Source organism: Lithobates pipiens, unplaced genomic scaffold (assembly GCF_037356315.1).
Source record: "Lithobates pipiens isolate NorthernLeopardFrog02 unplaced genomic scaffold, aLitPip1_a1.2 Scaffold_8, whole genome shotgun sequence".
NCBI classification, from domain to species: domain Eukaryota; kingdom Metazoa; phylum Chordata; class Amphibia; order Anura; family Ranidae; genus Lithobates; species Lithobates pipiens.
Genome location: NW_027507903.1, coordinates 684,191,418 through 684,206,695, shown reverse-complemented (window position 1 = coordinate 684,206,695; position 15,278 = coordinate 684,191,418). Strand labels below are relative to the sequence as shown.

The window sequence follows — 15,278 nt, the reverse complement described above, 5'->3', positions numbered from 1 at the left end:
TGGATACACAGGGGGGGTCTGGAGGATATTCCTGTCCTGAATGTAGAGAGAAGTTTCCGGAGCGTCCTGCCCTTCAGAGGAACATAGCACTACGTAACATAGCAGAGACTTTCCTGTCTCCTCAGTCAGATCGGGAGAAGTCCGGGGTCTTCTGTACTCACTGTGTGGACTCTCCTGTACCTGCTGTTAGATCCTGTCTGCTCTGTGAGGTTTCTCTGTGTGATAAACACCTGAGAGTCCACAAAAAGTCCCCAGAACACGTCTTATGTGACCCCACCTTGTCCATGGAGAGCAGGAAATGCTCCGTCCATAAGGAAGTTTTGAAGTATTTCTGCACGGAGGATGAGACCTGTATCTGTATTTCTTGTTGTATGATTGGAGGACATAAAGGACATGAGATGATATCACTGGATGAGGCTTCTGAGAAGAAGAAGGAGACACTGAGGAATGTTCTGCAGAAACTTCTGAGAAAGAGAGAGGAGACGGAGGAAAGAGTCCAGAGTCTGCAGGAACACCGGAGGAAAGTAGAAGAAGAAACATCCGGTGACACCGAGAGAGTCACTGCCCTGTTTACAGATCTCAGGAGACGTCTGGAAGACCTGGAGAAGAGAGCCCTGAAGGACATCTACGGGAGGGCAAATCAGATCTCCATCTCCATCCGGGATCTGGAAATAAAGAAGGCGGAGCTGTCCAGGAAGTTGCGTCACATTGAGGAGCTGTGTAACGTGACGGATCCACTGACTGTCTTACAGGAATCAGACACAGGTGACTTGTGTGATACTGAGGATGGAGATAATGAGGACAGAGAGAGACATGAGGAGCTCCTCCATGATGGAGGGGGTCTGGGTGTGGCGGGGTTCTTACACACAGGTTTATCTGATATAATAACAGAGGTAAATGTATACTATATACAGGGGGCTGCAGACATATTACTGGATGGAAACACAGCTAATAACGATCTACAGATATCAGATGACAGGAAAACTGTATCCAGGTCAGATATAGAGCAGAATCTCCCAGAAACACCAGAGAGATTCCAGTATTATTATCAGGTGTTGAGCAGTCGGAGTTTCTCCTCAGGGAGACATTACTGGGAAGTGGATGTCGGGGGGGCAGATTGGTGGACAGTTGGGATGTGTTACCCCAGTATAGGGAGGGGATGGGGGGAGTCAGAGATTGGATGTAATAATAAGTCCTGGGGATTGGACAGGATTTATGGTCAGTATCATGTGATACATGACAGTAAAAGGACCCTCTTACCCCCCGATCCCTCCAGTAACAGAGTCAGGATATATCTGGATTATGAGGCCGGGCGGATCTCCTTTTATGACCTGTGTGACCCGATCCGACACCTCCACACCTTCACCACCACCTTCACTGAGCCCCTCCATGCTGTGATAGGTGTACAGAGAGGTTATATAAAGATATGTGGGGGGAGGCGGGAGATGTGATAACTCCGCCCACAGTCTGGTGATGTCACAGAAAGAAGTGGAATTTATATAATGTTCATCCAATAGCATATAGTAGTGGGTGGGGTTTCAGTCTCCGGAAGATGTTTCTACTATAAATAAATGTGAGATTTCTTATTGGTGGCTGTGATTGGGTAGAATATCTGTCCAATTACTGGAGTAAAGCCGGATACACGCTATACAACTTCTGTTGTTTGATTTCCTTTAGATTTACCTTCAGCTACGTAGTACAAGGGCCTTCCTGATTGGATACAAATGAAAAGTGTTTAGGTGTGACCTCATATTATACGGTTTTGGTAAATCTAAAGGAAAAAAATCTACAGAAGATTGTATAGTGTGTGTCCAGCTTTAGGCCTGATTTACATCGATGGCATTTTTAGTGCTTTTTTTTTGCATTTTGCAGATTTGCACTACAGAACATCTTCCATAGGAATCCATGTTATATGGACTGTAGTGCAAATCTGCAAAATGTAAAAAAGCACTTAAAATGCCATCGATGTGAATGAGAGCTTAGAGTAAGAGTAATAGAATCAGAGGAAGGCCTGGGTCACATCTATGGCATTCTTTACACCACACACTACAGTCCATGGAACACGCTTTCCTATGGGACACGTCACATCCAGGCTTTTCTCAGCCCATGCGTTTTTGGAAAGGATCCAGGAATTGTTAGAATACAAAATGGTGCGTTTTTGGTTCAATAGACTTCAATGGAGAAGCTGCAGAAAAGCATGTAGTGCGTTTTTACTACCATTTTACCACTTTTGTGTTTTTAATCTGCCCGACAACAAATTGTCCAAAACAAAGAATAAAAACACATCAAAGATGAATGTGGAAAAACAGAAAACGCACCTCAAAAAACATGACCGGAACGGATCAAAAGAAAACTGCATAGGTGGGAACCGGGTCTAAAGCCCCCCACACACTATTAGATTTTCTGCAGATTTTTGTCTTCAGATTTACCAAAACCGTATAATATGAGGTCACACCTTAAAAGTTTCCATTTATATGAAATCAGACCAACCCTCATACTACATCTGCAGAAAATCTAATAGTGTCTATGGGGGTCTAACATTCCAATTACACAGTGAGGGTGGGTGTGGCCTATCTGTCTATCCATCCAATGACAATCTGATATCATACTTTCTCTGTAAGTTCTAAACAGAAAACTATCCCAGTGTGTGACATCATCCATCTCCTCCCCTGCCCCTCCCCCACATGTGATCCCTCTGTGTGGGGGGCACCATGATCAGACATAGGGGGTGGGGTACGGTCACTGGGATGGGATGGATGGGGTCATCTTCCCTCTCTCTCCTCCCTGCCCCCCTCCTCTCTCTCCTCCCTGACCCTCCTCCTCCTCTCTTTCCTCCCTGCCCCCCTCCTCTCTCTCCTCCCTGCCCCTCCCCGTACTTAATCTCCCTGCTCTCTCCCCCTCCTATCTGTCCTCCTGCCTCTTCCCCTCCTCTCTCTCTCCTCCCTGCCCCCTGATCTCTCTCCTCCCTGCACCCTCATCTCTCTCCTCCCTGCTCCTCCTCTCTCTCCTCCCTGCCCATTCCCTGCCTTTCTATCCTCCCTGCCCCTCCCTCTCTTCCCTGCCCCCCTCCTCTCTCTCTCTCCTCTCTCCCCCCTCTCTCTCCTCCCCGCCCCTCCTCTCTCTCTTCCCTTCCCCTCCCTCTCCTCCCTGCCCTTCCCCTCTTCTCTCTCCTCCCTGCCCCTCCCCCTCCTCTCTCTCTTCCCTGCTACTCCCCCTCCTCTCTCTCTTCCCTGCTACTCCCCCTCCTCTCTCTCCTACCTGCCCCTCCCCCTTCTCTCTCTCTCCTCCCTTCCCCTCCCTCTTCTCTCTCCTCCCTGCCCTTCCCCTCTTCTCTCTACTCCCTGCCCCTCACCCTCCTCTCTCTCTTCCCTGCTACTCCCCCTCCTCTCTCTCCTCCCTGCCCCTCCCCTTCTCTCTCTCCTCCCTTCCCCTCCCTCTTCTCTCTCCTCCCTGCCCTTCCCCTCTTCTCTCTCCTCCCTGCCCCTCCCCCTCCTCTCTCTCTCTCTTCCCTGCTACTCCCCCTCCTCTCTCTCCTCCCTGCCCCTCCCCTCCCCCTCCTCTCTCTCCTCCCTGCCCCTCCCCTCCCCCTCCTCCCTGCCACTCCCCCTCCTCTCTCTCTTCCCTGCTACTCCCCCTCCTCTCTCTCCTCCCTGCCCCTCCCCCTCCTCCCTGCCACTCCCCCTCCTCTCTCTCTTTCCTGCTATTCCCCCTCCCCTCTCTCCCCCTGCTCCTCCCCCACATGTGCTCCCTTTGTGGGGGGGAGGAGCAGGGGGAGAGAGGGGAGGGGGAATAGCAGGAAAGAGAGAGCCATGATCAAACATAGGGGTGGGGTACGATCATTGTGATGGGATAGGATGGGATCACTTCTCCTCTCTCTCCTCCCTACCCCTCCCCCACATCTCCATCCTCTCTCCTTTCTCCCCCTCCTCTCTCTCCTCCCTTCTTTCTCTCCTCCCTGCCCCTCCCCCACATGTGGTCCCTCTGTGTGGGGTGGCAGACTGTCAGGTTTTTACTTCTATCTGGGGCTCCATTAGAGAGATTTCTCCTCATTTCCTGCCCCGATTACAACATTTATCTAGACAGGAAATGAGGGAACTCTCCACCAGGAGCACAGACTGACATAAGAATGATCTGTTTAGTATAATAAGGAAGGGGAAGATTTGGAGCCCCTGTCAGGTTTTTATATGTGTGTGTCCCATTGTCACCAAAACAGGAAGTGAGAGGAAATCTCTCTAAGGGAGCCCCGGTCTGCCCCTCCTCACCCTCTCCCACCAGAGAAGATGATATTCTACAGAGACACGTCATACATTAGTCTGGTAATATGTAGAATAGACTAGACATGTGCAAAAGGAAAACAATTGTTTTGTTTAGTTTCGTTTTAATACCTTAATTAATTAATTTTGTTTAGTTATATTCGTTAAATTCGTTTGTGGATTTTGTTTCGTTTTCTACCGAATTCGAAAAATCGGTCGGATTCGAAAATATTTCAACCAAATTCGAAAATATTTCTACCAGATTCAAAATTATTTCAACATGATTCGAAATTATTTCAAACGCATTCAAAACTATTTCAACCGGATTCGAAAAGATTTTGCAACCCGAATTTAGGGCCACGTATCTCGGGGTCACTTGGTGCTAGAAACTCCAAATTTGGAGATGCTGTATTCCTCGTTCAATTGTGTTTGCAGACCAAATTTGGGGTTTCTAGATATAAGTGGCCCCGATATATACGTGGCCCCAAATTTGGGTCGCAAAATGTCATTCTCTGCTGCAGAAAAGTACTTGGCATATCTGGGATCACTTGGCGGCAGGTGTCGTGGCAAGTGGACAATACACAACTTGTGGCAAGTGGACAATGACCTACAGCATATGTACTTGCATTGCGATCGACATCCGTGACTTCTTCAATCAGGCATGCTGACAACTTCATTGATACCATAAATATAAATGAAATAAGATGTGTGTGTTTTTTTGCACTGGTACACTGCAAGTATGAGAAGTTTGTGACAGATATATATAAGTAAGTAACTAACCATCTTCCAAAATTTCTAATTCAAATAGAAAAGATTAGAACAGGAAAAAATATATAATTTAATAGAATATAATAGAAACAATATACAACCATCTTCTGAAATTCGAATTTGAATAGAATCAATTTGAATTTCGAATAGTATGAATTCAAATTTTTAAATTAATTAATTTTAAATTTGGATAGAAAAGATTATGATAAAATAGAAAATAGACTAGAAAAATGATAGAACAGAACAGAATAGAATATATTATATTTTATTCTGTTCTGTTCTATTGTTTTTCTAGTCTATTCTTTTATATTCTGTTAAAATATTTTCTATTAAAATTGAAATCATTATATACTAAATTCGAATTTAGGAAGATGGTTATATATATATATATATATATATATATATATATATATATATATATAATTATTTTTTCGGAAATTCTAATTTCATATAGAATTAAATCGAATTTGAATAGAAAATATTGAAAGCTTCTTTTTTTGTAACATTTAGTAGTGTTGATTCTAAAACAATCCTCCATTAATTTTCTCCCTGAGGAAGCGGGTGACAATCCAGGAAACATGTTGAGCTCAGTCATAGAATATAAAAGTGGGATACATTTGTACAAATTAATTTGTGAAGGTGGAGATCACCATAAGTTCTGGAAATGGATAAATTATGTACAAATATCTATGGCTTATGGAGGTTATTTGAATGTATTGTTCTCAATTAATTTTTAACTTCATATTTTTTCTGCAATAAAGTATTTTAAATTTACATTTATTTTTGTGTGAGTTACGCCTCAAAAATCTCGCTATTCGATTGACACATTTTCTATATACATTGGTAATCTGGAAAGGCACATTATCTATATACATTGGTAATCTGGAGTAGGGATGGCCGAACAGTTCGCCCGGCGGTCGTTTCGCTGCGAATTTCGGCTGTTCGCGGTCCGCCATTTCGGCGGACTATTGGTGCCGTTCGCCCGGCGGACTTCCGTGTTTTTACTGTGTGTAAAGGAACTTTGACCTGATGACACATCCATCATGGGGTACAGGACAGCCAATTGAGACATGACAGCACAAGGACACTTGGACATTCCCCCTAACCTATAAATACACCTGATCCGGCGGCCATTTTACATTCTTTCTTCTGTCACTATAGGGAAAGGTTGCTGTGTGGAGTAGGGAGAGATAAAACGCTAGCTATTTGGTACACAAAAGTTCTTTTCAGGACTGGTATAGGTGTTAGGTTTATATAGGTTTGCTGTGCTACTGATTGTTGCAGCAGCCTGAGTGTCTTTTGTCAGTTTAGAGAAAGGGACAGAGCGCTGTGTGCTGCTATTTTAGGGACAGTCAGATTAGTCATCATCATCATCATTAGCTGTTACTATCAGGTCCACAAAAGTGCTATTCGAGTAACCAGTTATTGTTCCAGTCTCCTCTGTTTTGCCAGTTTGTATAGGGACAGGAAGGAAGCAGTGTGTCAGGCAGTGAGGGTCAGTTTAAACAGTAGCTGTTATTATTAGTTCCACAAAGGTTCTTTTCAGGACTAGTATCAGTGGTATGGTAATAGGCTTGTACACATATAATATTCTTTCTTCCAAATATAGAAAGAATATTATACTTGACTGCTGCCCTTCTGCTGCCCTTCTGCTAATCATTCACAACTCACTTGTTCCACAAAGCTCTTTATCAGGACTGGTAACTTGGTCTGTGTAGGGTGCTACAGTACATAGGGTTGAGTGAGGTACAGTCTGCCGTTCTGTAAGGACTGGTATCGGTCCACAATACATAGGGTTGAGGTGCACTACTGCTGACCGCTGCCCTATACTGCAGCAGTCCTTCAGCAGTATAGGGACTGACGAACAGTCTGCTAATCAGTCACTCACAACCTACTTGGTCCACAAAGGTCTTTATCAGGACTGGTAACTTGGTGTAGGGTGCTACAGTACATAGGGTTGAGTGAGGTACAGTCTGCTGTTCTATAAGGACCGGTATCGGTCCACAATACATAGGGTTGAGGTGCACCACTGCTGACCGCTGCCCTATACTGCAGCAGTCCTTCAGCAGTATAGGGACTGACGTACAGTCTGCTAATCAGTCACACACAACCTACTTGGTCCACAAAGGTCTTTATCAGGACTGGTAACTTGGTGTAGGGTGCTACAGTACATAGGGTTGAGTGAGGTACAGTCTGCTGTTCTATAAGGACCGGTATCGGTCCACAATACATAGGGTTGAGGTGCACCACTGCTGACCGCTGCCCTATACTGCAGCAGTCCTTCAGCAGTATAGGGACTGACGTACAGTCTGCTAATCAGTCACACACAACCTACTTGGTCCATAAAGGTCTTTATCAGGACTGGTAACTTGGTGTAGGGTGCTACAGTACATAGGGTTGAGTGAGGTACAGTCTGCTGTTCTATAAGGACTGGTATCGGTCCACAATACATAGGGTTGAGGTGCACCACTGCTGACCGCTGCCCTATACTGCAGCAGTCCTTCAGCAGTATAGGGACTGACGTACAGTCTGCTAATCAGTCACAAACAACCTACTTGGTCCACAAAGGTCTTTATCAGGACTGATAACTTGGTGTAGGGTGCTACAGTACATAGGGTTGAGTGAGGTACAGTCTGCTGTTCTATAAGGACTGTTATCGGTCCACAATACATAGGGTTGAGGTGCACCACTGCTGACCGCTGCCCTATACTGCAGCAGTCCTTCATCGGTATAGGGACTAAGAGTTTTGTCACAGGGTGATTTAAAAAATGACAGGCAGAGGAAGAGGCAGGCCCTTCCGCAGGGGTGGTAGGGGTAGGGCAGGAGCACCAGCCTTGAGCCAAAGTGGGAAGTTGCAGAAGGTGCGTTCAATTACTTTAAAGGACGCACCAGACTTGGTTGAGTGGCTCACTCAGCCTTACTCTTCTGCACCCTCCTCATCCTCTCGATCTGCACCCTCTTCTTCACTCTCTGCTATGTGCACCCCCAAAGACACTACCACCAACAACACCACCACAACCACCACCACTACCACATACCTTCTGCTTGAGTCACTGGAATTATTTTCCGATCCATATCAAGAGGACATTTCTGATGCGCAGCCACTCTTGGTATTGGATCAGGAAGAGGAGGTAGCAACAACCGCTACTCAGAAGTCTGACGACAGTACCCAGATCAGCCCAAGGAGGAGGTTGGTCCCCGGTGTTGCTGCCTACTCCGAGATCTCTACTTATAGGGGTGGGGAAGGTGACGTTGATGATGACGTGTCTAGTGATGTCACGTGGTTGCCCACAAGAGAGGAAGAGGAGGGGAGTTCAGAGGGAGATATGGACCAGCAGATAGGGAGGAGAAGCAGGAATAACTTACATTGCACAGGAGGGACAAAGCAGACTGCAAATGTATCAGGAGTGAGTCATCGACCATGTACGGTCACATCTGGCGCTCCCAGGACACCGGCACATGGCTCCGCAGTGTGGGCTTTTTTTAACGCGTCCGCTGCTGACAGTAGCGTTGCCATCTGCAATTTTTGCAGTCAACGCATTAGTCGCGGTAAGCCCAACACTCACCTAGGGACGACCGCCTTAAGAAGGCACATGAGCAGCCATCACCGAGCCCAGTGGGAGCAACGGAACACACAAAGCCACACTGCAGGCTCTCACCGTCCAGCCTCGTCTTCTACTTCTCCTTCTCCTCTCTCCTCACAATTGTCCTCCACTCCACCTTCCATCACGCCAAGCTCATGTTTTTCTGCAAAAAGGCAGGCTTCCGTGGGCCTAATGTTCGAGCGTAAAAGAATGATGACGCCGGATAACCCTCTTGCCCAACGGTTGACGGCTGGCTTGTCAGAACTCATAGCCCGCCAACTACTGCCATATAAACTGGTGGACTCGGAGGCCTTTCGCAAATTTGTGGCCATTGGAACACCACAATGGAAGGTCCCAGGAAGGAAGTATTTCTCAGAGAAGGGCATCCCAGAGCTATATGGCCATGTTCAGCGGCAAGTGAATGTATCTCTGGCACACAGTGTCGGTGCCAAGATACATCTGACCACAGACACGTGGTCTAGCAAACACGGGCAGGGAAGGTATATCACTTTTACTGCCCACTGGGTGAACCTTCTGACGGCCGTCAAGCATGTAACCCGTGGCACCCGTGTAGATTTGGTTTTACCGCCACGGATTGCATGCAGGCCTGACTCTTCTTCTCCTCCTCCTACTCCATCCTCCTCCCTCTCCTCCTCAGCTGCCTCCTCCTTTTCTGCTGCTAGCGTCTCTTCCGCTGCACCGCCCAAGCTCCCCAGAACCTATTCCACATGCCAGGTGAGACGTTGCCATGACGTGCTGCGTCTGTTGTGCCTGGAAGCCAAGAGCCACACCGGCCCGGCACTCCTTTCAGCTTTGCGTTCACAGGCAGATCAGTGGCTAACACCGCTCAATTTGACAGTTGGTAAAGTGGTGTGTGACAACGGTGCCAATCTGCTTAGCGCATTGAAACAGGGCAAAATCACGCACGTGCCATGCATGGCACACGTCTTAAACTTTGTTGTGCAGCGATTCCTTGTCAAATACCCTGGGGTCCAGGACATCTTGCGGCAGGCAAGGAAAATCTCGGCCCATTTCAGAAGATCTTACACGGCCATGGCTCGCCTTGCTGACATTCAGCGGCGACACCGTCTACTGGTCAGACATCTTATTTGCGATTGCCCGACGCGATGGAACTCAACCTTCTATATGCTTGATAGGCTGCTCCAGCAGAAACGTGCAGTTAACGTCTACCTGTATGAACTCTGCGAAAGAAACGGTTCTGGGGAGCTGGGGTTTTTCTCACCGCGCCAGTGGCTGCTCATGCTCGACGCATGCAGACTTCTGCGGCCATTTGAGGAGATCACCAAACTGGTCAGTCGCAGCCATGGCGCCATCAGTGACATGGTACCTTATGCCTTCTTTATGGAGCGTGCATTGCGTCGTGTCATTGATCAGGCTGTGGAGGAGCAGGAGCGGGAAGATGAGGAAGTCGCAATGCTGGATGAATTCCCAGGGGGGGCTACTCTATCTGAGACAAGTCAACAACAGGAGTCTGAAGAGGAGTCAGAGGAGGATGGTGCCGGGGCAGATGAGGAGGAGCAAGAAGAGCGTGCTTTAAACCTTTCTGGGATCCCTGTTGTGCGTGGATGGGGAGAGGAGAATGAAGAGGACGACATTATCATGGATGATGAGCAGGAGCCAGGCCACCACACCGCTTCCACTTTAGTGCAAATGGGGGCCTTCATGCTCCAGTGTCTTAATAGGGACCCCCGTATAAAAAGAATAAGGGTCAAGGACCAGTACTGGGTGGCAACGTACTTAGACCCCCGGTACAAACACAAAATGGCGGAAATGTTACCACCATCACAGAGGGCTGTCAGAATGCAGCACTTCCAGGCCTTGCTTCGAGAAATGCTGCATTCTGCTTTTGCGTGCGCTGGCAGAGGAGCAATTCCCACTCCCAGAGAAGGAGTTGCGGGTACCAATCCAACAGCGCCTGCAAGAAGAGGCCAGTTTGAAGATGTGTTGGTGACTTCGGATATGAGGTCATTCTTTCAGCTGACCCATCGACAGGTGTCATCCGGATCCAGCATCAGGGAACGCCTAGACTGCCAGGTGTCCGACTACATTGGGTTAACGGCCGATGTGGATGCTCTGAGGAGTGAATAACCCCTGGACTACTGGGTGGGCAGGCTTGACCTCTGGCCAGAGCTTGCCCAATTTGCAATGGAACTGTTGGCTTGCCCCTCATCCAGTGTCCTGTCCGAAAGGACGTTCAGCGCAGCAGGGGGGATCGTGACCGATAAGCGTACTCGCCTAGCTCACGACAGTGTTAACTACCTCACATTTCTAAAAATGAATGAGGCATGGATCTCGGAGGAATTCAACACATGTGACCAGTAGACCATGTATATGTCTATAAACTATTTTTTTAATCAAGCACACAGACCTTCTTTCTTCATTTGGCTCACTTCCTTGTCCCAAAAAAGCACACCGTACTATATGCCCCTACCCTCCTCTTTGAAGAGGTTGAGCGGTGTCATATTTCTACTGGGGCTGCTTATGATATCCCTGTGCTGTTCTGACTTCCTCCTGGGGGTTCTTATTATGAGGGGATCACACCATCCCTGTGCTGTGCTGAGTTTCTCCTGGGCCTGCTTACTATGAGGGGATCACACCATCCCTGTGCTGTGCTGACTTCCTCCTGGGGGTTCTTATTATGAGGGGATCACACCATCCCTGTGCTGTGCTGACTTCCTCCTGGGGCTGCTTACGGTGCTGCTGTCAGTGCTGTATATCACGGTGCTGGTGTGAGTGCTTAATGTCACGGTGCTGCTGTCAGTGCTGTATATCACGGTGCTGATGTCAGTGCTTAATGTCACGCTTCTGATGTCAGTACTCTCTATCACGGTGTTGCTGTCAATGCTGTATGTCACGGTGCTGGTGTTAATGCTTTATGTCACGCTTCTGATGTCAGTAATCTCTATCACGGTGCTGCTGTCAGTGCTGTATATCACTGTGCTGATGTCAGTGCTGTATGTCACGCTTCTGATGTCAGTGCTCTCTATCACAGTGCTGCTGTCAGTGCTGTATATCACGGTGCTGATGTCAGTGCTGTATGTCACGCTGCTGATGTTAGTGCTCTCTATCACGGTGCTGCTGTCAGTGCTGTATATCACGGTGCTGATGTCAGTGCTTAATGTCACGCTTCTGATGTCAGTGCCCTCTATCACGGTGCTGCTGTCAGTGCTGTATATCACGGTGCTGATGTCAGTGCTGTATGTAATGCTGCTGATGTCAGTGCTCTCTATCACGGTGCTGCTGTCAGTGCTGTATATCACTGTGCTGATGTCAGTGCTGTATATCACGGTGCTGATGTCAGTGCTTAATGTCACGCTTCTGATGTCAGTGCCCTCTATCACGGTGCTGCTGTCAGTGCTGTATATCACGGTGCTGATGTCAGTGCTTAATGTCACGCTTCTGATGTCAGTGCCCTCTATCACGGTGCTGCTGTCAGTGCTGTATATCACGGTGCTGATGTCAGTGCTGTATGTAATGCTGCTGATGTCAGTGCTCTCTATCACGGTGCTGCTGTCAGTGCTGTATATCACTGTGCTGATGTCAGTGCTGTATATCACGGTGCTGATGTCAGTGCTTAATGTCACGCTTCTGATGTCAGTACTCTCTATCACAGTGTTGCTGTCAATGCTGTATGTCACGGTGCTGGTGTTAATGCTTTATGTCACGCTGCTGATGTCAGTGCTCTCTATCACGGTGCTGTTGTCAGATGACTCTATCACGGTGCTGGTGTTAATGCTGTATGTCACGCTGCTGATGTTAGTGCTCTCTATCACGGTGCTGGAGTCAGATGACTCTATCACGGTGCTGGTGATCATCTCCTGCACCCTCTTCTTTGCCTACCCTGGTCCCTGACCTTCCGTCTCCTCCATTGCCTTCATGTGCTCCACAGTCCTGAATTGTCAGAACAATTTCCCATATAAAAAAAGAATGCTTGTAGTTGTCGATCCCAAATTCACCTCATACATGTGTTATGTCATTGGCCATGTGGTGGGACTATGTTTTCCCTGCTAATAATTACCTCGTGGCTGCAAATTCGACCTGAAGGTTTGAAACGTTCGCCTCCCATTGAAGTCAATGGGGCCCGCCGCGAACGTTCGGTTTCGAGGAAGGTCGGCCTCGTTCGCGGTCCGCGTTCGCGAAACATCCCGTCGGAGGTTCGGGCCATCACTAGCAACGAGGAGAACGAAAGGTAACGGTAAGCCCAAAAATAACCAGCAGCTTCTTCGGGGGTTAGTGCTACATATATAATATCAATAAATGCATTGAAAAGTACTGTATTATTATCATCTTAACATTTGGTAGTCATATCCCAAAAAATTCTAAGAAGTATTTTTTTTTTTTATCTCATGGACAAAATGTGAGAAATAACGTATATATATATATATATATATATATATATATATATATATATATATATATATATATATATATATATATATATATATATATATATATATATCATACAATCATTCCATAAACACATACCACATACACTGCATATATAATTTGTAGAGAATATGCTTATAAAATAGTTTACCATTTGCCAATAAAAAAATAAATAACAAAATAAAAATACGTCCCCGGATTTCATTTTAAAAATCTGGTCACCTTAATATACAACTATATAGATCAGACCAAAATGAGGGACAAATGAGGAGGAGAGAGGGACAGAGCCTGCAAATCAGGGACAGAGCCTGCAAATCAGGGACAGTTGGGCGCTATGGCTGAGGTTCTTATACCTTGGTGGTTGACAAACCACTTCCTACCAGGACCCGAGTACATGAGAACCGTATTAGACATCAAGTCACATCTCTGCATCCGGGACTTTGAGGTTCAATATTAACTCCAGAACACTCACATCAGTCTCTGCACCCGAGGAGCTTACACTCCAATATCACACACTATTATTATTATACATTTATATAGCTCTGACATATACCGCAGTGCTGTACAGAGATCACTGAGCCAGTCCCATCAGTCTCTGTACAGAGGAGCTTACACTCTAATGTCCCCTCCCCCCCCCACAGTCACATCAGTCTCTGTACAGAGGAGCTTACACTCTAATGTCCCCTCCCCCCCACAGTCACATCACTCTCTGTACAGAGGAGCTTACACTCTAATGTCCCCTCCCCCCCAGTCACATCACTCTCTGTACAGAGGAGCTTACACTCTAATGTCCCCTCCCCCCCACAGTCACATCACTCTCTGTACAGAGGAGCTTACACTCTAATGTCCCCTCCCCCCCACAGTCACATCACTCTCTGTACAGAGGAGCTTAAACTCTAATGTCCCCTCCCCCCACAGTCACATCAGTCTCTGTACAGAGGAGCTTAAACTCTAATGTCCCCTCCCCCCACAGTCACATCAGTCTCTGTACAGAGGAGCTTACACTCTAATGTCCCCTCCCACCCACAGTCACATCAGTCTCTGTACAGAGGAGCTTACACTCTAATGTCCCCTCCCCCCCACAGTCACATCACTCTCTGTACAGAGGAGCTTACACTCTAATGTCCCCTCCCCCCACAGTCACATCACTCTCTGTACAGAGGAGCTTACACTCTAATGTCCCCTCTCCCCCACAGTCACATCAGTCTCTGTACAGAGGAGCTTACACTCTAATGTCCCCTCCCCCACAGTCACATCAGTCTCTGCACAGAGGAGCTTACACTCTAATGTCCCCCCCCCCCCCCACAGTCACATCAGTCTCTGTACAGAGGAGCTTATACTCTAATGTCCCCTCCCCCACAGTTACATCAGTCTCTGTACAGAGGAGCTTACACTCTAATGTCCCCTCCCCCACAGTCACATCAGTCTCTGTACAGAGGAGCTTACACTCTAATGTCCCCTCCCCCACAGTCACATCAGTTTCTGTACAGAGGAGCTTACACTCTAATGTCCCCTCCCCCCACAGTCACATCCGTCTCTGTACAGAGGAGCTTACACTCTAATGTCCCCTCCCCCCACAGTCACATCAGTCTCTGTACAGAAGAGCTTACACTCTAATGTCCCCCCCCCCCACACAGTCACATCAGTCTCTGTACAGAGGAGCTTACACTCTAATGTCCCCTCCCCCCACAGTCACATCAGTCTCTGTACAGAGGAGCTTACACTCTAATGTCCCATCCCCCCCACAGTCACATCACTCTCTGTACAGAGGAGCTTACACTCTAATGTCCCCTCCCCCCACAATCACATCAGTCTCTGTACAGAGGAGCTTACACTCTAATGTCCCCTCCCCCCAGTCACACACTATTATTATTATTATACATATATATAGCTTTGACATATAGCGCAGTGCTGTACAGAGATCACAGTCTCCTCAGTCTCTGACATGTGGAGTGTGAGTACAGACAGAATCTGACCTGGATCCGGTGGTTCTCCTGGGTGAGGGGGATCGGGGGGTCTCGGGGGCTCAGTCATCCCTCCGTGTCTCTGATGTCAGTGATCTGGATGGAACATTCTCAATGTTTTTCATCTCATTATGTGACCACAGGAAGATACAGACAGGACGTGGTCAGACTTTGTGTGGTCTTTGTGTGGTCACCCCTGAAGTCTCATCCATCTCACAGTGGCCAGGAAATGAGAGCGCTGAGGTCTGTGTTACGCTCCGATACTATTCTAAATAGACACTGGTAATTCTTTTGAGCACAAG

At 47.4% G+C, this 15,278-nt stretch overlaps 1 protein-coding gene across 1 annotated transcript in view; it reads right to left on the bottom strand.

Annotated features, from left to right (window-relative positions):
* The window catches only part of LOC143964347 (phospholipid scramblase 1-like), a 72,928-nt gene extending 57,866 nt beyond the window's left edge, over window positions 1–15,062 (bottom strand). Inside the window, exon 1 of the mRNA XM_077474045.1 lies at window positions 14,989–15,062. Within this exon, the coding sequence (XP_077330171.1) occupies window positions 14,989–15,046 (58 nt within the window). The 5' untranslated portion in view covers window positions 15,047–15,062. The remainder of the gene's footprint in view (window positions 1–14,988) is intronic.
* Window positions 15,063–15,278: the final 216 nt, after the last annotated feature.